Source organism: Equus przewalskii, chromosome 2 (genome assembly GCF_037783145.1).
Source record: "Equus przewalskii isolate Varuska chromosome 2, EquPr2, whole genome shotgun sequence".
In the NCBI taxonomy this organism is placed as follows: Eukaryota; Metazoa; Chordata; class Mammalia; order Perissodactyla; family Equidae; genus Equus; species Equus przewalskii.
In genome coordinates, this window is record NC_091832.1 from 56327339 (window position 1) to 56353531 (window position 26193).

At 45.4% G+C, this 26193-nt stretch overlaps 1 protein-coding gene across 22 annotated transcripts in view; it reads left to right on the forward strand.

Moving 5' to 3' along the window:
• PTK2B (protein tyrosine kinase 2 beta) overlaps positions 1–26193 on the forward strand; it is a 123402-nt gene that overhangs the window by 66794 nt on the left and 30415 nt on the right. For 16 of the 22 annotated variants that reach the window (XM_070611318.1, XM_070611314.1, XM_070611325.1 and 13 more), the window contains exons 3-5: positions 20389–20567; positions 21094–21181; positions 22396–22475. In XM_070611318.1, coding sequence (XP_070467419.1) covers positions 20389–20567; positions 21094–21181; positions 22396–22475 — 347 coding nt within the window. The remainder of the gene's footprint in view (positions 1–20388; positions 20568–21093; positions 21182–22395; positions 22476–26193) is intronic. The other 6 variants (XM_070611330.1, XM_070611335.1, XM_070611334.1 and 3 more) reach the window with 1 other exon arrangement.

The window sequence follows — 26193 nt, forward strand, 5'->3', positions numbered from 1 at the left end:
ATGGTCATGATGGTGATGATGATGTTGATGTTGATGGTGCTGGTGGTAGTGATGACGGTAACGATAATGGTGATGATGATGGTGGTGGTGGTGATGATGGTAGTGATGATGAGAGTTGTGTTGATAGTGATGATAGTTGTAAATGACGATGGTGATGGTGATGCTGCTGCTGCTGGTGGTGATAGTGATGATGATAGCAGCTAGCACTTTTGAAAGCACATTAAATTCATTATATTATTGACTTCTCCAAAGAACCCTATGAAGCACGTACCATTATTATCACCATTTTATACATAAGAAAGCAAGGTACAGAAGAGTTGAGCAAACTGCTAATAAGAGCGGAGTCTGTTTTCAAACCCAGTCAGCCCACCTCCAGAGACTATGCTGTTAAACACCATGGTCTGTGGAGAGAAGTGAGTATAATCTAGAGAATTTAGGAGATGGAAAGGAAAAGTTTTGCTCATGGATAGGAGATGCAGGAACAAAGAAGAGGGAGGTGTCAAGAATGGCAGCCCTGGTTCAGGTGCACAGGGTCCCACTCCCTAAGATGAAGAACACTTGGGGAGAATTAACTGGGGAGTGGGGATTTCACAAGTTCAGTTTTGGACCTGTCAAGTGCAATTGAGATGCTCTAACATTTTCACATGAACATGTTGAGTAGACTATTTGATACATGATTCTGGAGGAGAGAACTGGGCTGGAGATAGACAGTTGAGTGTTGTCAGCCTCTGGGTGGTAATTGAAGCCATGGATGTGGGTGAGATCATTAATCAGAGTCCTGAATAATTTCATCATCCATCCACGAATATTTGTTGCGTCCTCCTATGTACCTGGCACCATGCTGGTTGTGGCCTGTTGGTATCATCACACCTCAAAACACAGAAGCGCTCCCTGCTTTCATGGGGCTTCCAAGCCAAGGATGAGCCTGACATTGACTAACACTAATGAATAAACCTTTACAGAGGCAAGTGCTCTGACAGGAAGAAAGATGTTCTCTGAGAGCGTAGAATTCAAAAGAGCTGGATTCAAACGTCAAGGAACAACTTTGCTCCTCAGGGCCTGTTTGTGGCTGCTGTGTCCCATCGCATAGGCCCAGACCCAGCTCCCCTGCCCGAGATCCTCCTGGAGCAGCCCCTCCCACCTCTGCTTCCTGACCTCTTCTCGCACTCTCCTTCCCTAGCTGGGCTTCGTCCTTTGATGGATTTTTCTACTTCCAGCCCCATATCTTCTTTCGTCATCCTCCCTGTGCCCGAAATGCTGCCACTCCTTTCAAACTTGCCTAGCACTTGTCCTTTCATAAGAAAAATTCTCAAATTCTGACACCCCCATGTAGCTGTGTGTGGTCAAATAGAAGCAACTGAGAATCACCTGGCACAGTTCATGTGGTAGCACATTTCCAAAACACAGTGACTCCGTTCATACTTGCTCATCTCATGTTTCCTCTTTATTCTCAGCTTCTTTCTATGCAAACGTAATAGCCTCGTGATGCTTTCTCTGTGCTGCTAAAAGCTATGTAAATAAGTGCTGGCCCTTGTGCCTAGGACCCAGCAGAAATTAGATAGGTGTTGAAGAGAATTGAGCAACATGCAGAATGAGAAATCTAGTTTGCTCTTCTTGATTTTCCATTTCCCTTTTGTTTAGTATTCATAGGAAATTGTGTTTGTTTGGGAGCTCTGAAGCTCTGTAGCAAGCGGAGGCTTATATCATTATGTATTTCTCTAACATGCTAATTTGCTTGTCTGGGAGAGAGGTTAAGATAACACTTTGTAAACAACTAGCAGAGTGCCACCCAGACATGCCCACACAGGGTGTCTCTCTGACTCTCACAGCCTCTCCTTCGTTCCCATTCTCTCTCTCTCTGTCTTATTCTCTTCCTCCCTTCTCCTTTCTCCTTCTCCTCTTCTCTCACTCTCTGCTGGGTAGGTTGACCACATGCCCTGTTGTCTCAGACGGTCCTAGTTTACACACATTGTCCAAGGATGACCATTAGCAGTGCCCCTGCCAATCTCAAAAGCCTCATGATTCAGAGGGTAAATTATATAGTCACCTCATTCTAAGTGCCATATTCACTCCTTTGTCTGCCTGGCACACTGACTTGCTGGTTCATGGTGTTTTCTCTCTCTGGCTGCCCCCAGATGGCCCACTCTCTGCATGGGCCCATGTTTGTCCACCATCAGACCATCTGTGTCCACACAGAAGGCCTTAAGCAGAAAAGTAGGCACTTGTCTGTGATATGGTATGGTTCCGAGGGTGCCGGCAGGGCTCCACATCTAAACCCTCTCCCTCAGCCAGCCTCAATCATGCTGAAAAGCCGCTCTCAAGATTCGTCTTTGTTTTGCCCCCAAGCGTTGCCCCACTTAGAAGCCACGTTTACATCCCTGGAAGAGACAGAGACTGCACCATTCTGCCCCCTTCCCGCCCCGTCCAGCTGCGTCCCTTCGCCTCACAGCAGGGCTTCCAGGCTGCAGGGGTGACCCACAGGTGCCACTTACCTCGTATGTGAGGAGGGCAGCGTCCAGTCCCAGCCTATTCCAGAATACATTCAATACAAATAATGCATTCCAGAATATTCCCAGAGAGGCAGATTTCAGATATTGTGACCCATTGTTCCTGCCCTATACTCGTCAGACATTCGTCCCAGTTAGTTTTGAGTTTAAACCTATCACTTACCCAGACGCAGAGTGCCTTGGACTGAATGTTCGTGTCCCCCGGATTCACATGTTGAAGCCCTAACTCCCAGTGTGATTTTAGGAGGTGGGGCCTTTGGGAGGTGATTAGGGCTAGAGGAGGTCATGGGAGTGGGGCCCCCATGATGGGATTCGTGTTCTCAGAAGAAGAGGAAGAGACCAGAGCTCTCTCCCCTGCCATGTGAGGACACAGTGAGGAGACGGCTGCCTGCAAGCCAGGAAGAGAGCTCTCAGCGAGAACCGAATCTGCCAGCCCCTTGATCTTGGATTTCTCAGCCCCTAGAACTGTGAGAAATAAATGATTGTCGTCTAGGCCCCCCACTTTTTAATACATCTGTGGTGTCCTGTTACAGCCAGTTCATTGGCTCCGGTTGTTTCCAGAACAATGCCTGCTGCCCTCCAGCTGTCCCTAGGGGCAAGACCACAAGGTTGAGGTACAAGAGGAAGGGAAGGCATGATTACCTGCCCTGGGAAATTGCTGTTTCTAAAAGAAAGGTTACCCTGAAGAGAATAAATGAAGCCACATAAGGCCAGCCCCCCATACATGAGAACAGTCCCTAAAAACCTGAGAGGAAAGGTTTCAACCAGGAAACCACAAACCAGTACCACAGAGACACTCACAGTTATATAAAAAAGGGACGTTCACAGGGACCTCCTCCTTTCTGCACCCCTCCCCACTTCCTGTGTACGCCCACCAGGCCAGCCCCCACCTCCCGCCCCCCAGACGCCTGCAGGGGCACACATGGGGCAGACATGCGCGCTCTGGGCCTCTCTATTTGTCTGTGTGCCTAGATGCGTTACATCGACAAGTCTGCAGTCAGGTGTCTGTGGTTACTTTTCTATTTTTAATCTGGCAGTTGCATTGCTGAATGTCCCTGTTAGATAGAAGCTTTGATCACATCAAAATGAATGCTTTCAGAGTGATGTTATGCTAACTTTTATTATTTTGTTCTTCAATCACTTTTTAAAAATTATCCCTGGGGTGTGTTGAGAACTCGGAACCTGTCTCACTATTGTGTTTGTTTCCTGGGGCGGCAGTAACAAACACCACCAACCTGGCAGCTTAAAGCAACAGCAGTGTATTCTCTCACGGTTCTGGAGGCCACAAGTCCCATATCAAGGGGTTGGCAGGACCACACTCCCTCTGAACGCTGTGGGGTGGAATCCTCCCTCGCCTCTTCCGGCTTCCGATGGCTCCAGGCGTTCCTTGGCTTAGGGCTGCATCACTCCACTCTCTGTCTCTGTCTCCACATCCTCTTCTCCTCTTCTCTCTGAGTGTCTCTCCTCTGTGTGTCTTTTATAAGGACACTTGTCATTGGCTTAGGAGCCACCCAGATAGTCCAGAATGATCTCAGCTTCAGATCTTTAACTTAATTATATCTGTAAAGATCCGTTTTCCAAATGAGGTCACGTTCACAGGTTCCAGGGGTTCATGCGTGGCCATATCTTTTGGGCACCACCGTTAGGATCACGGTGTCTGGCGCTGGTACCCCCATTCAGGCGTACACAGAATGCAGGTGAGCATGAGCACTTTGCACACATATGCACACCCACACTGAAGCAAGGTTAAGTGTCGGGAAATGACCCTGGGGCCTGGGCTGTTGAAAGTGTACCACTCTTCCCCACTGCTGGCCGAGATTCTCAGTGGCCAGGTAGCCTGTGGCCTGCCCATACCCTGGCATGATGTTTCATGTGACACTATGTGTTGCCATAGGCTGGTCCCTTGTCACTCCACAGGTGATCTCATGCAGTCACATAGCTTGAAGTTCTATGAGAATCATACAATTTGAGAAGCAAATTCATAATCCTCTCCTAAAACTCCGCTTCTCTTCCAGTCACCCCGGCCCCATTAATTGCAGCTCTGTTCCTTGAGTTAATTGTGTCTCAGGCTATAGACCTCAGAGTCATTCCTGAATTCTTTCCTTCTCTCATACTCTGTGGTCAATCCATCAGGAAGTGTTGTCAGCCCTACCATCAGAACATATGTGGATTCCGAACACTTCCTTCCCACCACCTCCACTGTCTCTCCCCTGGTCCAGGCCATCAGCATCTCTTACCTGGAATAATGCATTCACCTCCTAAATGCTTCTGCGCTTATTCTTCTGTGGTCCATTCTACAGGGAGTGGCCATGGTGAATTTTCAAAACACAGGTCAGCTAAGGGATACGTTTGAGGTATAGCTTCGATCATATCACTGCTCTACTTAAAGTCTCCAATGGCTACCTGTCTCGCTCAAAATAAAATCCAAAGTCCTTACCTTGGCGTACAATAGGAGTCGGTAAGCAATGGCCTACAAGTCAAATATGGCCCACCACTCGTTTTGTAAATAAAGTTTTATTGGAACACGGCCACATTCACTCACATATGTATTGTCTATGGCTGCTTTTAGCTACGACGGCAGAGTTGAGTAGTTGTGACAGAAGCCATATGGCTCGCAAAGTCTAAAATATTTACTACCTGGCCCTTTACAAAAAAATTTGCCCAGCCCTCGCCTGGTCCTCTCTGGACTTTTCTTCCATCACTTTTTTCCATGCCTTCTCCACCTCAGCCCCACTGGCCTCTTCGCAGTCACTCAAATGCACCAAGCACACTGAGGCCTCGCAAATGCCTACCTTGGGGCCTCTGCGCAATCTGGTCCCTTTGCCTGGAAGGTTCTTCCCCCATAAGGCCATCCCTCTCTCCCTTACTTCCTCTGGGGATCTATTCAAGTGCCCCCCTATCAGAGAGGACTTTGCTGGCCACTCTGTGTAGTGTAGCAGCCCCCTGTCATTCTGCTGCCCTTACCTGCTTTGTTTGTCTTAGCCCATATCAGAACCTGAGGTACTATTATGCTTGTTTATTGTTTACCCCCCAATAGAAAATAAGCTCCATGAGAGAGGGACTTTGCTTTTGTTTCCCCAATTTGCTGAATAAATTAATGAGAGTTATTTAATGATAGGCGGATGGATGGATGGATGGATGGATTCCCGTTACAAAGACAACAGAGACTGGCTACAATTCCATGTCTGAATTCCAGATTCCAGCAGGGGAGAGACAGTTTCTGATTGACCTGGTGGGTACAGGGGTGGCATCTGGGGGTCTGTGGCAGTAAATGCCCAAGAGGTGCTACGAATAGGGCTGGCAGATTGGTTCCTATAACCACTATGTCAGTCTTCCCAGGTGAGGCAGAAGATCCGAGTCACCAGGGAGTTTTAAAAATACCAGGTTACCAAGTCCCATCCCAAATTCACTGAATCACTGTCTCAGGGGTGCTGGGACCAGTGACTGCCCCAAAGGACCCACCCCTGGCTGCAGGATACCCACCTGACTCACGCTCTCTGGGGAAGGATTAGCAATCACCTGGATGGTGGGGAGCCCAGGGTATGGGGTCATGTTACAGGGTCTAAGAACTCACAAGATACTCAGAGTCTGTACGAGTCTATGAAAGAGTGACAGGAGAAGGCTAGGTGGGGCGGAAGGGAAGAGAAAGTCTGTAGATAGGCAGAAGGTGGTTGGAGGTGGCGCCCTAGTGCTCCCATTTACCCCAACCCAGCACTGTATCGGCCAGTCAGTCTCTAAGCAGAGGTGGCCTCCTGGAGAGCAAAGGCTAGGTCTTGTTCACCATTATATCCGCAGTGCCTACAGAGAGCCTAACACAAAGTTGGCACTCAGTAGATGTTTGTAGAATGAATGGATGAACGAATGAACGCACTGATGCCTAGCGAGTACTCAAATGAGACTGGTAATCTCCTAGATCACTTGATATAAAGAGCAAATAAGAAGTTGATGGAAGGAAGATTGGCTTTCATAAATGATAAAGTGTAGGAGGGTTAGTAGGATTTCAGCTGATCTAAAATAGAATTCCCTGTATATTCTTGGGAAAGTCGCCTGACCTCCCTGGGTCTTAGTTTCTTCATTTAAAAAGAGAGTCAAATTAATTGATCTCTGAATTTACTCAAGGCTCTAAAGTTCCAGTCTAAGTTTTATGAGCTTAATAAACATTTGAGTATCTGTAGAGTTGTAGATTTTATTTTTATGGCTGCATCTTTCACATATGAACTTCTAGAATCTAGAAGGCAAAATATCTGTTCAACTTAACCTTGAGCAAGACCTGAGTGGATTTTGGCTATTCATTTTCTCTCTGGTCCTGTGATATTTACTGTCTAGTCGAGATTTTTAGTTTTAAGGTTTTATATTTTACAGAGAGTTTATTCATCTCTTAAAAGCTGAGCCAGTAAGTAGGGTATGAAGTGTCCACTTGGCAGCGCACGAGCCAAGCACGTGGGCATAAGCTGTGGCATTTGTCTCAGGTTGGGAGATGATGTCTGCTCCTATCATTTAACTATGAATTTTTTATGCCCAATCTGCAAAACCAAGGCTATTATAATACTAAATTTAAATGTTTATTTTTGAAGAGATTTTTTATAATTGTAAAATGAAAGCATGAACGATATACATGAAAGGAAAACTACAGACTGAGATCTCTCATGAGCATTGATGCAAAAATCCTAAGCAAAATATGAGCAAATCAAATCCAACAATATATAAAATGAATACATGTTCATTCAATAATAATAATAGCATTTTATTTAGCACTACTGTGCATAAGGCACTACACTGACCTCTTTACTTGTATCATCTCGTTTAATCTTCGCAAGAACCGTATGAGACAGGAAAATATTTACATTTTACAAATGGAGAAACCAAAGCAGAGAGGTTAATTTGCCCAAAGGCACAAAGCAAATCAGAGAGGAAACAGTTTCTGACTCCTGAGGCCATTCTTAACTACGACAGTATATACAAAAGTTCAAACACAAACCCAGAAGAATGCATACATATATGTGTATGATTGCGCTACCCCAAGACAACACTGTGAACAATTTGATGTATTTCATTCTGGACTTGTTCGTTTCTGCTTCCATCACTGTCATATTTAATATATGATCATATATCTCCCATTTATTATAATAGAAGCATTTTCCAAAAGTTATTCCAAGCTCTTTATACCATTTTAAAAACTAGCATATAAACTCTGTGTGATGCTACTGTCATTTGCACAGCCCTTTTCAAACTATTTGGATTGGCTGCTTGTTGTGGGCATTTTGCTATTTTAGAAGTTTCTGCGGTGAGTTTCTTTGCACACCGGGTATTCATGTATTTTGAATCATTTCTTCTGTTTGTGCTCTGTCCTGGTGAGCTCAGGCTGCCGTAACAAAATACCACAGACAGCTGGCTTCAACGACAGAAATGTCTTTCTCACAGTTCTAGAGGCTGGAAGTCTGACATCAGGGGCCAGCAGGTGGGGATCTGGTGAGAGCTCTCTTCCTGTTTTGCAGATGGCCACTTTCTGGCTGTGTCCTCATATGGCAGAGAAAGAGCTTATCTCTCTCTCGTCTCTTCTTATAAAAGGGCACTAATCCTCTCGTGAGGGCTTCACCCTCATGACCTAATTGCCTCTCAAAGGCCCCACCCCAGCTACCATCACATTGAGGGTGAGGGTTTTAACATATAAGTTTGAGAGTGACACAAACATTCAGTCCATAGCATGCTTCCAGGCATAGAATTGAGTCAAAGATATGAACCCTTTTCAGGTCCTTGATAGAACACATATATTGCTTTGGTATCTGCCTTTGCACTAGGATGGGAGCTCCCGGGGCAGGGACTTTGTCTCATGTGCTGTGTCCACAGCACCTGGAACGGGGCCCGATACGAGGGAGTGCTCAGGCTGTGATTGTTGAATGCATGGATAGGAATCATAGAGAGGCATTCTCATGTAACTTTTGGTATATGCAGAAGAAAATAGGTACTGAATAGATGAGTCAACGTTTCTCCCTGGGGGCTGTTCCACACCTCCTGGAAGGTGGCATTTAGAAATGTGTAGGGGCCTCCTTTTTGGCTGTCACGTTGTCGTCATTGACAGGATGACTGGGGCATGGGACAAGGCATTCAGTGGGCTGCAGCCATGGGTATTGAATGGTCCCACACAACAGAAAATCGTCCAGCCGCAAATGCCAACGATGCCTGTCGAGACTCACTGAGGCGAGTTATGGAGCATTACAGTGAAGTGAAAGCCCCTAACCCATCACTCTATGAGAGAACTAAAACTTCATCAGTCATGCTGAAGTGACTCGTATGACCCACCCCTGCCATCCTGAGGCAGACGCTACGTGCCGCACAAATGACTCAGGAAGCCATTACTTTAAGAGGTATTTCAGTAAGGGGACTTTTTCAAAGAAGTACATGAAGTCCACCTGGTACTTTCCTGACTGATTTGTAATGTTCTTTCCTCCTAAATCTCAGCTTGGCATCAGGAGCCCTTCCTTGTGGTTTATTAGTAAATTCGAACATTTGACGGAATAGCTTATTTTTAACAGAATATTTTTATTTTTCAGAGAACCTCTTCTGTTCAAGTCATTTAAAGAGAAGGCCTCTTGCTGCCTTTGCAACCTGTGTTTGCACTTTCTCAGAGTTTTACTTCCTGTCTCCACATGTAGCCGAGGGAAAAAGGAAGGAGCTGCTGCAGCGAGCTTTGCCCTGGGAACATCAAACCCTTCACGGCTTTCTTGCTCTAAGCAGGAGGAAGTCCTTTTTCTCTGCGTTGTTTCTTCCCAGCCACCTCCTTCATGGCCGTGACCTGACGTCCTGCAAGTCTCTCTTATCCCACTTCGCCCGCCTGCTGCTGCTGGGCCTGTCTTCAGCTGGGAAACAGTCTCAGATCCCTTTTCCAGAGAATGCTTTCTTCCACCACCGGTGCTCCTTCTAAAGAGCTAAATGGCTGTTGGAAGTTCCTGGCAGCCATGGCTCCCTCCTCTTCCCTTGGCGGCTCCTTAGTCAGTTACTCTTGTGGAGGTGGCTCTCCCACATCACCAGGTCCCACTCTGCCAGGGAGAGTCTGAGAAGCCTCTGGCCCAGGGACCCTTCAGGCTCTCAGATTTCTGTCTCAATTATAGACTTCTTGAGTTAATTAATCCGGCTCCTGGTTGACTTGACCCTTGAGCCATGCTTACCCCTTCCCCCTTGCCTGCCCATCATGATAATGACCACCATTTATTGAGCTCCTAGTCTGTGCCAACCATTGTGCTAAGCTCTTCAGGTATCTGTAACCCACATGAAGCTGACCAGCTTGCTTCTTCCTTGAAGCCAGTCTCAGTAGTGCCCCATTCCAAAAAATACTAGCCTGTCATCTAAAAAGAATTGAAAATCAGTTTAAATGTTTACTGTAATCTCTTTGAGATGAGAAAAACATCACTGGGGAATCACTTTCAAGACAGATAGCAAAACTTCTTAAAATGCTCATACCTATTTCTTAATGTTAAGTTGGGTTGGCTGCTGTCTGGAAATATCATTGCTTGCATTTTCAGAAATTCCTGAAATCCAGCCCCAGAAGGCTCTTATCTTTCTCCCCCTCCATTGCTCATTTCAGGATTCATTCTTTTTCTTCCCTCGGTCACTCTTTGCTTCTTCCAGGGTAAGTCAAATCCAACTGGATCAAGACCTTTGCACTTCAACCTCCCGCATTACCAAGTTCATTCTACAGAAGTTCAAAACTTGAGGATGCACAGAAAAACCTCCTTAGAAGATGGAGGGGGGAGTGCCGTGTGCTTATAATTTAATATCTGCTCTTCTTACTTACGTTAAATGTTATCTTACCTAATTCCACCAAAATCCCATAATGGAAGGGATATTTCCCCCATTTTGCAGATGAGGAAATGGAGGTTAGGTGACCTGCCCAACACACACAGCCATGGCCGGATCCAGTTGACTCCAAAGCCACTATCATTAATCACCACACTCCTGATCTCTTCAGAATTTTGACAGCAGGTCACAGTCCTTCATAACCCTGACTTGTCATCCAGAGAGCTGGCACCTATTCATTTACTCGTTCATTCATTCCTCAGATATTTGAGGACCCATTTTGTGCCAGGCACTGGGCTTGGAATCAGGGATGATAGTATAGTATGTGAGGTTTGGCTTCTGACCTTGGACTTGAAAAGTTGAAAAAACAAATGTGGACAGTTATTTTGGTTCTAATTAGTGAATGTCTGTATTAGTTTCCTACGGCTGACATAACTAAGTACCACAAATAAGGTGGCTCAAAACAGCAGAAATGCATCACCCCACAGTTCTGGAGGGGAGAAGTTTGAGATCAAGATGTCAGTAGAGCCGTGCTCCCTCTGCAGCCCATAGAAGGCTCCTCCCTTGCCTCTTCCTGGCTTCTGTGGTTTGTGGCAATCTTTGGTGTTCCTTGGCTCATAGGCAGCTCACTCAGATCCTCCATCTTCACACAGCATCCTCCCTGTGTATGTCACACTCTATGTTCAAATTTCCCCTTTTTATAAGGACGCCAGTCATATTGTATTAGGGCCCATCCTAATGACCTCATTTTAACTTGATTAGTCTGTAAGACCCTATTTCCTAATAGGGTCACTTCCTAAGATACTGGCAGTTAGGATTTCAACATACCATTTTGGGGGGGGGGGACGCAATTCAACCTGTAACAGCATCTTACTAGGAGGAAACAAGTCCTGTCAAGGCAAGTCAGGGAGGGCTTCCCAGAGGACCTCCCAGTGCTGCCTGGGCCTTGGAGGATAACTGGCGGCTCAGGCACGGAGGCGAGGAAGGAGCGAGAGGGGACCAGGCGTCCTCCAGGCAGGAAGAGCACGCTGTGCTTGGAGAAGAAAGAGAGGAATTCTGGGAGGCTGGAGCTCAGAGCACATCCCAGTGAGAGGGGAGAGGAGGCTAGAAAGAACACATGGGGGGAGATTCCCAAGGGCCTTTTATGCCTTGTGCTAGGGAGTTTGGCTCTTATCCTAGCTTATGGAAAATGAGGAACCAATGAGAGTTTTGAACAAAAATCACCCATTTCTATTTGCCGTCAATCTCAAAATGACACCTTTTTAGGCAGAATTTAGGCAAGACTTTTCTAAACTAAGGCTTTAATTTATTAAAACTTTAAATTCAATCACCTTTTTAAAAAGGAGCATTTCGTCATCATAGAGCAAAGAATAAGGAGGGTGAGGTAAAACAAGCTTGGAAAGCAATGCGAAGGCCAGAGCCGCAGGTGGAGGTTTGCAGGCAGGAAGTGTGTGGGCGAACCGCTCCCGAAGCTCGCCTGGAGGGTGATGGAGGCGGGACGGGCAGAGGGAGCGGCTGGGCTGTGAGGCCACCACGCTGTGGGAGCTCTGGACCTGGGATGGCCCAGCAGACCTGTCTGAAATTGGGGTGAAAAGACAGTGCCTTTAAACCCCTGAAGTTACCAGTCACTGGTGCAGGCTGCCCCTGGAAGGAGCTATGACCTTATGCAAGACGTGGGCAATCCTAATGGAGGGCGGTGGGGCACTCAGCTGTCATGTTGTTAAAGACCAGCCACTAGCATGAACTATGTCTAAGAAGCTCAAGAAAAAAAACAAAAAGATGAAGTGTTTTATAAAAAAAAAAAATAGGTGAGCCTGAGAAAATCGTGAGACTACAGAGACTACTAAAGAAGTTATAAAATGTGGCTGAGGTCCCAGGATAGACAATTAGGTGAAAGGAACAGAAACAGAGACAAGGAACAGCCCCAGTGAGGTCACCTAACGTTAGATATCCTTGTGAAAACAAGTTAATTTCAAGCCATACGGCACACTATATACAAAAATCAATTTCAGATGGAAAAAAAAAATTGCCTGAGTACCAATAAAGGAGAGAGAAAGTGGAGTGAGTAATTAATTGCTTGGGGGACCTTTTTCTTTTTGGAAATAAATTATCCTGGGCACGGGAGAAGCACTGAGTCCCACTCCTTCTTTGTTTCTGACCGGTAAGAGGAAATGCCCGAGAATAGGGAGAGAGACAAAGGCATTTGGGGTCTTCACACTGTATGATAAAGCAAGTAAGTCAGTGTGAGCCAAGCAAGAAGAAAAGCCATGGAAACTGCAAGAAAGCCTGAGAGGCTGAGAGCCCCGAGCAGTCCGAGGGCCTGCTGTTCAGGGGCCCTCATATGGGCGGAAGGAAAGGTTTTCCCGTAGCAAAAAAGAATCCTGGGCTTGTCTAAATAGCAATTGATAAAATTAAGACAGGTTTTTTTTTTCTATTATGTTACATATGGCAATTTAGTGAGTACATCTTATACTGTGTTTTTAAAAAGTGACTTATTAATAGAGAAAGAAATATTGACTCACTGATGGCAATTCATGAGCAGTGGGCAGAGGCTGCTTTTGCTTCTCCCACCATTTGTTTGAGAAGCTATGTGATTATTAGTGAAAAGACAGCAAAGGGTGAAGGAGGCAGGGCTGCTGCAAACTCCCTCCCAGGGAGATAATGTCAAGCGTCAAAGTTTTTTCTTCTTTTAAACTGGGTCCCCTCAATTTAAGGCACTTTCTTCTTTCCGCCGACTAAGTAGGAGCTTTATGAGTGGGGGCTCTGTGTGTGTACACTGGGGCTCCTAACTATGGCTTGCAGAGTGGGTATGTCCTGGATAGTTGCTGACGGTTTGAATGAAAGAACCATTCTGCAGCTTCACAGAACCAGGGTAGAGGACAGCAGGAAGCAGACAGTGGCTTGCAGACCTTGTCATCCTACTAGAAGTATGTGTCAGAACTGGGTTCACACTCTGGATCTGTGCGACTGCAAAGTTTCTACGTGACCTGTGGTTGTCAACCTTGTTTTTCCCCAGGTACGCCTGAAGGATTGGCACACTTTGCAATGCAGTTCTGACACAGTGCAATTCTGAAGCTAGCACAGACTTCACAGGTTGAGGGCACAGTTCCCCACAAGACACCCCTCCTCAGAACTCCATTGCAAGCTCCGGGGTTACCAGGTCACCCACATTTGTGACAAACTGGCTATAAATTTAGGGGTTCCTTCTATCCCTTCAGGTTCAATAATTTGCTAGAACAACTCATACAACTTAGGAAGGCGCTCTACTCATGATTACAGTTATATTATAGAGAATACAAATCAGAACCAGCCAAACCAAGAGTCACGTAAGGTGAGCTCTGGGAGGATCCCAGAAATGAAGTTTCTGTGTCCTGAGAACGTGTCACCCTCCAGCCGCATTGGTGTGCGTCGCCAACTGGGAAGCCCACTTGAGCTTTGGAGTCTAGAGCGTTTTGGGGGTTTCATTATATAGGTATGACTGACTGATGGATTGATTGATTAAATCATTAGCTGTGTAATTTGACTCCATCTCCAGCCTTCTTCTCTCCCCGGAGCCAAGCTCCCCAGAAGTAAGAACAAAGACCAGACAAATTCTTTATTATACAACGTACCTCCGTCAGTAGCCAGCAGGGTGATGGTGGAGGTGGGAAGAATGCCCCCTGGTAAAAATCTGCTCAGCATCAGGCAGCCTCGCAAACAGTGCATTTCATGCTTAGAAAACCCCCAAGTTCTCCCTTACCTGAAGCTGAAATCAATCTTCCTGTGAAAATCTGTTGGATGAAGAGTCTCAATGAATTTCCACCCCCAGGATCTAGAGTTAACCTTTCCTCTCCATCCCTACAACAGAAATCGGTTGCTTTTTAGGAGGGAACCTAGAAAAGTTTTGCACAAGCTGTGCCCTGGAGAGTTTCACCAATCACAGAGCCAAGAGCTGGTTTCGGTCGGGGACTCAGCGGAAGCGGGGCTGCAAAGCCCTGTGTGGCCTGACAAAAGTCTTATTTGTCCATTTGATACGGTGCCTTTACTTTTCATATAGCTGGGGCCCTCCCTCACCAGAGTCTCTCTCTCTCTTTCTATTTTGAAATTATTTCAAACTTATAAAAAAAGTTGAAAGAACAGTACACAGAACTTCCATATCACCTCCACCCAGATTCCCCAAGTGTTCAAATGTGTCGTTGGCCATATTTAGTAGCTCTATCTCTTCATAAACACATGCACACACACACACAATATGCCCATTATCATTATTTTTTTTCTGAATCATTTTAAAGCAAGTTGTTGCAGTACTGCTCCATCAGCAAAAATACCCCCGTGTTTATTTCTCCCACACAAAGACCCTCTCCTACAGAACTATACTGTGACCATTTAAATCAGGAAATCAACATTGCTACTTTACTACCATCCAAACTATAGAGACGATTCAAATTTCACCAACTGTCCCTACATTGTCTCCTTTTCCTAGCCAGTCCAGAATACGCATTGCATTTAGTTGTCAGATCTCTTTAGTGTCCTCCAATCTGGAAATGTTCCTCCGTCTGGAAGAGCAGAGGCCTTTTATTCTATCTGTCTGCATCTCATGACTAGACTCAGCCATGAACTCTTGGCAGGAATATCTCAGAAATGACATCGTGCTCTTTCTTCTTGGTGTGCCAAGGTGGGAGGCATGCTCTGCTTATCTGTTCTACCTCTGGTGATGTTAGCCTTCAGGACCTGGTCCTTTGTGTTTCCCAGGTTTTCCTTTGTATTCAATTAGTGTCTGAGGGGGGATACACAGAGACCATGTCACTATCCTTTTCATCAGCAGACCTCCACCCTTATCGTCCATTGGAGAATTGTGCCTGAACCAACCAACATTGAGTTTGTTGCCAAATGCTGATTTTCTATTTCCATCCTCTCTTCTACATTTCCTAGTTGGTCTTCTACTATAAGAAAGAACATTTCCTTTTCCCCCATTTATTTATTTATCTATCTGTCTTAGATTCTATTCAGTGAGATGTAATCCATTCCTATCATTATATATTTTAATGCTTAGGTTGTCCCAGATTTGGCCCACGTCACCCCCTTTAAGCTGATACTGATTCCTTGTTATATATCCCCAACATTCTCTAAACACTTCCTTATTTTCTAGCAAAAAAAGATATTCCAGGCTCATCTTGTGCTTTCTTTGCCCCAGCCCTGGAATCAGCCATTTCTCCAAAGAGCCCTGGATCCTTTTAGTGAGAAGGATGTTTGGAAACTAAGAGTCTGTGCTTGGTGTGCAAATGACTATCAGAGTGGCATTGATCTTAGTCTCTCAATCCCTCTCTCTCTCTCTCTCTCTCCAGCCGTGGGTTCTCAGCAATACTTCCAATTCCAGTCCCTTATCTACGGGTCCTCTGTAGCCTTCTCCTCTCCATATTTCAAGTACTTTCTCCAACAGTGAGAAACACATGTCATATTATCCTCAATATATTTACTCCTTGGCTCAGTCATCCTGTGTGTAACCAATCTCCTAACCCCTCCAGACAGCTCCGCCCTGGCCCCACCTCCTCCTTCGCTCTGCTCCTGGCTCTGCAGCCACTGCCAACACCTCAGCTCCACTACTTTGTTCCCTGGCCAAACTACCATGTCCAGGCGAAGGAAAAAGAAAAGGAGATAAAAGGTAGAAGAAGAGGAAACCAGAGTTTTGTTTTGTTTTTCCAATCTTTGTTTGTTTTTACAAAGGGCCTGAATCTACAAGAGATCACTGTGTTAAAATAATGCTAAGGTTTTTTGAGTATTTACCTTGTGCCAGATTCTGTCCTGAGGAGTTTCACCTAATTTAATCCTCATAAAACCGTTCAAAATAGATACTGTTGTTTTCTCTGTGTTATAGATGAGCAAACTGAATCCAGAGAGCTTACACACGTTGTCTAAGGATGTCTAGCTAAGTAGCGGTGGGAGGATGGACACTATAGACATCTGACCCCGGGGCTTGCGCTGCTGGCTGTTGCTGTGCGGCATTAAGGCTGTCTGTCTGAAAGGCAACTGTCTGCTCCCCAGCCCTCTCCCATTTGCAGAGAACAGATTTGTTCATTAAAATAGCGCAGAGATTTCCAAAATGGTGGAATAGCTTGGCTGGACTAATCTTCCTGCTTATCTACAAAATTAAAAAGCAAATTACCTTGAAGTCCCTGCAGAACGACCGTAGCAAGCAGAAACTAGAGGGAAATCTGTTCTTGAGAGCTGAACTGCAACTAATGAGATTTGTAAATGTGTGATTTTTTGACTGAGGGCACTTTCCAATCTGAGAGGGGCAAGAGGAGCAGAAAGCTGCAGTCTCACTGGATTGAGGCATCAGAAGATAGAACTTGTGGCTAGCAGAGCAGCCGGAAGATTGGGGGGAGTCCTGGAAAGAAACGAGCCACAGGGGTAGCCCCAAAATAGAAAATTAATTTTTTTTAAATCTTAATTTACAGAAGCATCAAGATACATAAACTACTTAGGAATAAATTTAACAAAACACCTGCAAAACCTATACACTGGAGACTATAAAATGTTGAAGAAGAGCAAAATAAATGGAGAGATATACCATGTTTGAGGATTGGAAAACTTGATGCTGTCAAGATGTCACTTCTTTCTCACTGAGCTATAGATTTAACAATTTCAATCACAATTCAACAGACATTTTAAGTAGAAAGTGACAAGCTGATTAAAAAATGTATGTGGAAATGGAAAGACCTAGAATGGCACAATAATCCTGGGAGGGAAGTGGTGGAAGGCTTATGCTGTTTGACTTCAAGATCACCTCGAAAGCGGCAGAAACGCACACAGTGTGGTATTGGCATAGTATGGACAAAGATCATTAGAAAAGAGATGAGAGTCCAGAAATAGAGCTAAACTTCTATGGCCAATTGATTTTTGACAAAGGCAGCAAAACAATTCAATTGGAGAAGAAAGTCAACAACCAAAGCTGAGCAACTATAGTTCTGTATGAGAAAAAACATTAATCTTGATCTCCACCTCACACCATACACAAAAATTAATTCAAGATGAATCACTGACCTAAAAGTAAAAGTTAAAACTATAAAGCTTATAAAAGAGAACAGGGGAATATCTTCATGACTTGAAGGCAGGCAAAGATTTCTTAGATAGGATGCAGAAAGCACTCACCATTAAAAGAAAATTTTGATAAACTAGATTTTATCAAAAGATGCTGATAAGGAAATGAATAATAGGCACAGTAGAGACCTGGGGAAAATATTCGTAAAACATATACAAAGCACTTTTATCTAGAATATATAAAGATCTCCTACAACTCAGTAATAAAAAGACAACACAAAAAAATGGGCAAAGGATTTGAACAAACACTTCATAAAGAAAGATATATGAATGGCCAATAAGCAAGTGAAAACATGCTCAACGTTGTTAGTCATCAGGGAGATGAAAATTAAAAGCACAATGAGATGCTATTCCTACTCACAAAAATGGCTGATATTAAAAGGACATACCACAAATGTTGGTGAAGATGTGGTGTAAAGACATCTCATATATCACAGTGGAAATCTCAAATAGAATAACCTTGGCAGTTTCTTATAAAGTTAAATATACATCTACCTTTGACCCAATAATTCCAAGTATTTACCTAAAGGAAATGACAGGATATGTACACGAAAAGACCCGTACATTAATGTTCATAGTGATTTTATTCACAATAGCCAAAAATGAAAAATAGCCCAGGTATCTAGCAACAGGATAATGAACAAACATATTGTGATTTATTTAAAAAGTAGAATATTACTCATCAATAAAAAGAAAGAAGTTACTAGTATATACACATGCAACAGCATAGATGAATCCCAGACATTATGTTGAATGAAAAAAGCCAGATACAAAAGAATATATACTAACTCATTCCGTTTATATGAAGTTCTAGAATAGGCAAAACTAATTGAAAGTGGGAGGAAAAGATGCTGCCTGGAATTAGGGGTGGGAATGGGCCATGAGGGTTGACTGAGAAAGGATTATGAGGGAGCTTTCTACAAGTCTGGAAAAGTTCCATATCTTACTTGGTATGTGGATTACACAGTTGTAGTCACGTGTCAAAATTGTAAAGCTAAAATTTGTGCATTTTAACGTATATAAATTTTACCTTAAAAGAAGAACTGTAAAAAGTGATAATAGTTCAAGGATGGTTGGGAACAGGTGGTGGAAGAGATGAAGCAAGAATGGCAGAATTGGTAATTATTGCAGCTGGGTGATGTGTACACAGGGGTTTATTGTACTATTCTATTGACTTCTGTTTACTTCACGTATATTTGAAATTTTCCATAATTTCAGGGGTCCCAGCCCTGGGGAAATTAGGCACAGGCCAGATAAGTTTCAGGTGGGTCAGGGAAGGCTCTAAGTTTAAAAACACCAGAGGCTGAGACTCCAAGTGGGCTCAGGAGTGACGTGGGGGCTCTGGATAACATAACAGGATGACCGAGTGGCCAGAGGAGTACAGAGGGTCAGTGGCAGGAGAAATGGGTGAGAATAATGACAAAATGGCCAGCTTCACAGCCTTGAGCTCTTCTTCTTGTTTGCATCCCTCTCACTGTAGGTACCACTGATCACAGCATTCGTCCCCATCCCAGGATGGGTCACAGTTGTGATTCCTGTGCTGATTTGCTACAACTGTTAATGTGTGCACTCTGTGCCTCCCTCTCGCCATCCATCTCATGGAGCCATAGCTGATTGCTGCGATGGGCATGTGCTTTCCTAATGGCGAAGGGATTTTTCAGGCTTAGGGTCTTTTAGCTTCACAACTCTGTGGAGTTGAAGAGGGCTGGCGGGAGGCAGAGCTGGACCGAGACATGTGGGTGCCCAAGCAGAAGAATTACTTGGTGCTCCTTCAAAACAGTACTATTTAAATAGTAGTTTGACATTTTATTCGTGAAAATAAGAAGAAACTGATTTGCTTCTAAGAAAAATAGTATACCCCTCTCTTTTTGTTCCAATTAAGGAATTGATTACATTTGATTTACTAAATTAGACAATTTCTGTTACAAGAACATAGAATCTAAATAATGCAGTGTCACTCTTCTTCCTGGTCAGACAGCAACCCACTGTGCACTGTTCAGTCTCTAGGCTGGTTGTGTGTGGGCCTGATGGCATGCACACTGCAGAGATGCTCAACAGAGATGGGCCGGTGCCTGCGAGTGTTTAAGTTTGCCTTTGAGGGTACTCTCTACTCCATCGGGAGTGGGCTCGGTTCACCAGTTATGTGTGGAATTGCATGAGAAACCTGAGTTAAACTGGAACCAGTGTGACTCAGAACCAGGCAGGGCCTTATAAATGGGCCTCCAGGCAGCTGCCCAACTGGCCTCCTCTTAATCCAGCTCTGGCTCTAGGCCAGGAAGCCATGGCGTCAGGCTGTGGGGCAGGCTCACCTCTGGTCAGCAAGAAAGCGGGAATAAGGAAGACACCTAATTTCTTGTCAACACTCTATTTCCTGTGGCCATGTTTCTTATGTGGGAACTGTGCCACTTAATCCCTTAATATGAGTCCTGTCCTTCTGTCTAGCTCAGTTCCACTATCCCATGAAGCAGCTTGGCCGAGTAAAAATCCTCAGAGACCACCAGCCCAGAGTTCAAAATCCCAGCTTAATTCCATGAGCTGAGTAACCTACATGAGTTTCCTCATCAGCCAGATGGGGATATAACATCTACTTCCCTGTGTGTAGATTCAATGAAATGATGCATGCAAAGTGCCTGCTACAGACCCTCAGTAATGATGGCTAAACTGGAAACCATTCAAAGGGTGCTTTTTACATGACAGGTGCTCAGTAATTATTAATTGGTTTAGTGGGAATGAAATGCAGAAGCACAGAATTCAAGGTCTTTGCCTCGCTGCATCTTTTCCTTCACTTCCGCTCTCCCCTCTCAGTTCCTCTGTCTCTGTCTCGTTTTGCCAATTTGTTCATTCATCAGATAGAGCCCACTATACTCTAAGCCTTGCACTAAGTGCTAGAGAATCAGAGATAAATAAAACATTAAGGTGGAACCCCACCCTAGAGAATCACACTCTCGGGGACTGCATGAGGACCGTGGGGCACCCCTGAGTCATATCCCTCTCTTCTCCTCTGTAGGAGGTCATTGCCTCCATCCTGCTGAGTGGGCGGATCGGGCCCAACATCCAGCTGGCTGAGTGCTATGGGCTGAGGCTGAAGCACATGAAGTCGGATGAGATCCACTGGCTGCACCCGCAGATGACGGTGGGTGAGGTGCAGGACAAGTATGAGTGTCTACACATGGAAGCCGAGTGGAGGTAGGAGAGGAGCCCTGGGCTCTTAAATGGGGGGAGATGAGTAGGGAGTGGGGAAGCCCTGGGAGGTCCTTCCTTGAAGCACTTCCCAACCTCTGAGAACATTCTGGAAAATCTGATTGGCATTTTATGTTTAGTCCTCCTGCAACATCCAATGGATGTATTTGCCAAGGCCTAACATAGGCTCACAGCACAACCGCATCTCAGGGTAGATACCCAGGAACGTCCCCAATCAGGATGCTGTTGGTGTTATGGAGGAGGAACAGAAGGGTGGGAAGATGGAGAGCCAGGCCAAAGGCTGGTTTGTGAACCTAAGGAAAACAGCTGCCATAAGGAAGAAGAGATGGAGAGTCACGACTAGCACTGATCACCCCCTGTGGGCCTCCCCTCTGTCTTCCATGATCCTCCACCCACCCACAGAGGAGGGAGAGAAGGAGCAAGTGCTAAGTCGGTGGCCAGAAGCCCCATGGGCAGCCCTTTGCTTGACCAGCTTCCCTGTGTCAACCAGAGTGTGAATTTCCTGTCCCAGGTATGACCTTCAAATCCGCTACTTGCCCGAGGACTTCATGGAGAGCCTGAAAGAAGATAGGACCACACTGCTTTATTTTTACCAACAGGTAAAAGTACTTTATCTTCCTGTCCCCAGGGTCATATTACACAACCTCTCCTAGGGAACAGGAAAGACAAAGCCCAGATTTTGGAGACCCCAGTCCAGGAAACTTCTCTTGGGGACATTCTGTGGTCCCTGGTCAGCTGTCCAACCCTGCTTCTCTCACAGATAATCGAGTGCTGGCTCACCCCACCCATATGCATAGCTCCTCTTGGACTTTCCTAGTGGCTGTTTACTGCCCAGGAGACCTGGCTGCTGAAGCAGTCAGAGCAGGTCCAAAGAGAAGGTGGCGGTTTTAGCACACAGGCTCTGCCATCTCACACAGCTGGTTTCAGCCCAGCTGTGCCACCTACTGACCTGGCATCCCCAGCAACCTAATTGACCTGCGTGAAGCTGTTTCCTTTTCTATAAAATGGGGATGATATTAATATTACATACTTTATAGGGTTGTTGTGAGGATCATATGCTATCATTAGTAGTGTGCTAGTAAAACGGCTCTCTGAAGAAAAAATCCCTGATTTGTAGCACATGTGAATTTCTACGGTGTAAGTACTCCCACCATGGCCTATTTCAAACTAACAATATGACGTCAATCAGCTGCCGAAATTTCGGAAAATTTAATAACTGGCATTCATAAGCTGTTTCTATCTGCTCCAACACACCCCTGGCTATGATGCACATAAAGTGCACAGGACCTGAAACGGAGGGAAAGCCGAGTCAGTGTGAGCCGCCATCGTTATGCTCTTAGCTCCCTCCTGCGTCTCCCTCCTGGTTTGCTGGAGACCAAGCCAGAATTTTCTTGTACAGTAGATGACATCTGTCACTACTTACCAACAAGGCTTTGCATAAATTCCTGACCCCTCCCAAAAATCTCAGTTTCCTTATCTCCAGAGTGAGGGTCGGGGAGGGGATTCTGAACTCCTGCCTCACAGAGCTGTGAGAGGACATGTCTGAAAGTACCTCAAAAACCTGAAGGCCACGGCATGTGGAGGCATGATGGGCCCTGCCTGGGGCTCTGGAGGGCAGCAGAGGCAGACCGGAGGGCAAGCCTCCCCACTTCTGCTCTCCATCTTCCCATCCACATTTGCATGTGGTGGGGTGCATGAGAGAGAGCTTAGGGCGGCAGGATGGTGTTTGAGGCACCCGCCGTCTCCTGGGGCCTCTGCTCAGAAAAATGAGCAATGAGGGGTGGATCTGAACCTTGGCCTTCCTCCCCACCAGCTCCGGAATGACTACATGCAGCGCTACGCCAGCAAGGTCAGCGAGGGCATGGCCCTACAGCTGGGCTGCCTGGAGCTCAGGTATGTGGCCTCGAGGCCTCCCCTCCTGTGCTAGGCTCTTGGCCTGCTCCAACTCTCCTGCAGGGTGGGAAGCAAGAGGGGGTGTGTGAGAGCTGGAAGGGGACAAGTGATGGTGACAGAGGAGAAGCCCCTGATGACAGAAGTGCCAGCTCCCTCTCTGGTTAATGTCTCCTGTCTTCCTGTGGATACCGTGCTCTTTTCTCCAGGCTGCCTGCTTTTTCCATCTCTCTGCCATTCAAGAGATTCAGTAAACGTTTCTTTGAGCACTAGGCGAGGTTCTGGAAGACATTCGAATGTTGGGATTTCCATCTGTATTGTTCACTGCTGTCTCTAGCTCCAGTAGGCACTAATTACAGTACGGAATTAGCAAATCATCCAGAGATGCCCTCAAACTTACGGTGTTTTGGAGGTGACAGGTGTCTATAATTGATCATAGTACAAGGCAGAATGAAAATGTGCCAAACAGACATACATATAGGAGCCATTGATCCTGCCTGAGGGCATCGGGAAGAGGGGGTTTGAACTGCTCCAGGAAGGAGGGAAATTTCCCTGAGTAGATAATGGGGAGTTGGAGGTGGGGGAGTGTGCATTCTGGGCTCAAGGCTCAGTGGAAGGAAAAGAACAGACTGAAGGATGGTGGGGGATGAGCTTGGGGAGGTAATTTAGAGCTGATGGTGGAAGACTTTGAGTGACAGTCTGAGAAAGAGGCCTCATTCTTGGCTTTCGGTAGCATTTGTGGTGGAGGGGGGTGATGCCAGACCTGTGCTCTAGCACTTTCTTGCCCAAAGCAGTGCCATTCAGTTTCGCCATCCCTCAACATCAACCCGCCCTTTGCAACCTCCCATCACCTTTTCTGTACCTTTTCTCTGTCTTAGAACAGTGGTTCCAAAATCTGGTTGCGAGTCATAATCACCTGGGATCTTCCTAGCCCCTCCCTTGGAAACCGAGTTAGTCGAGCCGGTGACTTTAGGATACACGTTTTTTGACAAGCGCCCCAGGGGATTTAGATACAGGTGGCCTCCTGTGAGTTGATGGAAGGACTTTCAGGACCATGGTCAGGGAAACCTTCAGGAAGGGTTACTTCTGGGTTGCTGAAACGGTGGTCCCAGGGTGAGTCCTGACCCTGTCTGTGACCTTAAAGTTATAGAGAGTAGAACTCTGCTGTTGCTCTGCAGAGTTGGAGGTCACTGAGGAGTTCTGTCTCCTAGAACTCCTGGGTCTAAGAGATATTGCTGGGAGGTCCCCAGGGAGAGCCATGGGATGGGAAAGGGAGGCTCCCACTTTTGTCTCTTTTGTGACAGAATAGGTCAAGGACAGCCTTGGAGGGCTCCTCACTGCTTTCCCACTTGGTGACTCTGTCTTAGCAAAGGAACACTGGAGTCCTCTGAGCAGAGGACATCTGCAGCCCGTGATGCAGTTGGAGGACAGACCACCTTGCCGCAGTCAGTGGTGGTCCTGGGAGTTGTGTGCTTGTGGATAAGGGGCTGTCTGGGAAGCTTACTTTATTACACGTGTCCTCTTATTTATGCCTTCCAGGACCACCGCATCTCCTTTAACCTGCATCACATCTCACAGTCTCCTCTGCCCTCGGAACTTAGTTTCAGAAGCTTCCCTTTCCCTTTTATTCATGGATCTCAGACCTAGGACTCTAGTATCACCTTGAAACTCCAATCATTTAAGTCACCTGTCAAAATATCATCACTTATAGTGGTAAAATAGTGTCATAGAGAAGACCTATTAGCATTCTAGTTCATGTTCTTATTTCCTCAAATCATTGCCAAACTATTATTGGTCATAATAATAATAACTATTATTACTTTGCACCAAACACTGTGCTAAATGCTCTGGAGGACCCAGTGGGCCGTCGGACATGGCTCCGTTTAGAGTCTTGTCAGGAGCAGACAGTCTGTGGCGTCTGCTGTCTTGTCAACTCGGGATTATTCCAAAAGCCAGCTTGTTTTATGACACAGACGCATTGTTTCAGGGCTCCCGAGTCTGCAGAAGAAAGTCAGATAAATCTTCCTTTTCTTGTGGGTTGACCTTTGAGGTCTAGGTTATATGATGTTAGAGAGAGGATGTGGAAAACGCCTATTTCGTATGCTTATAGAAGATTTTCAAGCCCATAACTTTTAAAGTTGAATACAAAGCTATACATTGTCATGGACTATTTTAAAGTCAAGTTATGACTGTTTCTCACCAAAAGAGATAGATACATTTCTGAAAATCAAAGCATAATGCAGAATTTTGCAGGGCTGTGCCTTTTTTCCTGAAAAGTTTCTGATGTCTTCTTAACATCATTGCCTGTGTCACCTGCCTACAGATATATGGTGTCTCCAGAAAAGTAAACGTATTCTTTCCTGGCTAAAAAAGAAGTATGATATGTGCACAAGATAGGAGGTTAGCAAGATGAATCCTCGATGGACTCAGTTCATATGGAGGAGCAATTGAGCATAACACTGAACAGCAAAGGGTCTGACTGGGCTGCCTGGAGCTGCATCTGGGTCTTCCATTTACTGGGCAAGTCACTTAACCTCTCTGTGCCTCAGTGCCTTCATCTGTAAAATGGAATGATAACAATAGTAGCAACTTACGGGATTGTTATGAGGGATGAAAGAGTCAATGTATTTAATGTACTTAGGAAAATGATAGGGACAGAGCTATTCAACAGTTATTCATTATTTGTACTAATTTTTTTTTCTCTATACTCTTATTTAGTATTTTTATTTATTTATTTTTAATAGGCTTTATTTTCTAGAGGAGTTTTAGGGTCATAGCAAAATTGAGTGGAAGGTACAGAGATTTCCCATTGACCCTCTGCCCCCACACATGCACAGCCTCCCCCACTATCAACATCCCCACCAGAGTGGTCCATTGGCTACAGTCGATAAACCTGCATTGGTACATCACTGTCACCCAGAGTCCATGGTTTCCATTAGGGTTCACTCCTGATGTTGTGCATTCTATGGGTTGTGACAAGTATATAATGACATGTGTCCACCATTATAGTATCATATAGGACAGTTTCACTGCCCTAAAAATCCTCTGTTCTCCACCTGCTCAACCCTCCTCCCCCCCAACCCCTGGCAACCACTGATCTTTTTACTTTCTTCATAGTTTTGCCTTTTCCGGAATGTCACATTGTTGCAATCATACCCAATTAATTTTGTATTGATTTACTGGAGGGGCTTTACAAATGCCAAATACATTATTTTATCTGCATGTCCCCCTATAAGTTAAAAATGTGAAATCATGATGCACATGCTAGAAATTAGTACTTGCCCCATACGAGGAACCAAATACCCTCCCCTTCACCTGAGACGGCCGAGACCATTGCCCACCCCCAGCAGAGCCCCAGAAAACTCTGACCTAAAACTCAGAGTGAATGTGTAACCCAATGATAGTTAAGTAGTAACTGATAAATAGGGTTTAGAGAAAGAGCACTCAGCTTGCTTCAAAAGGCATTTTGTCTCACAGTTAATTTATAAGTGTTGGTGATGAGCTAATATTTTGATTGCTTTTTGGAAGAAAAACACAAAACTGGATTTCGCATAGGTATTTCTTTGCTTTCTGCTGTCCTTACCTGGGTATGCTTGTCCCTTCCCATAGGCGCCCCCTGTCCACCTGGCGTTAGCCAGTCAAAATGGCAGACCTGGGCTGGGGAGAACCAGCCAGGCACTAAAGGGCGCTCCCAGCAGCAGCAGGTGCAGCCTTGTTCAAT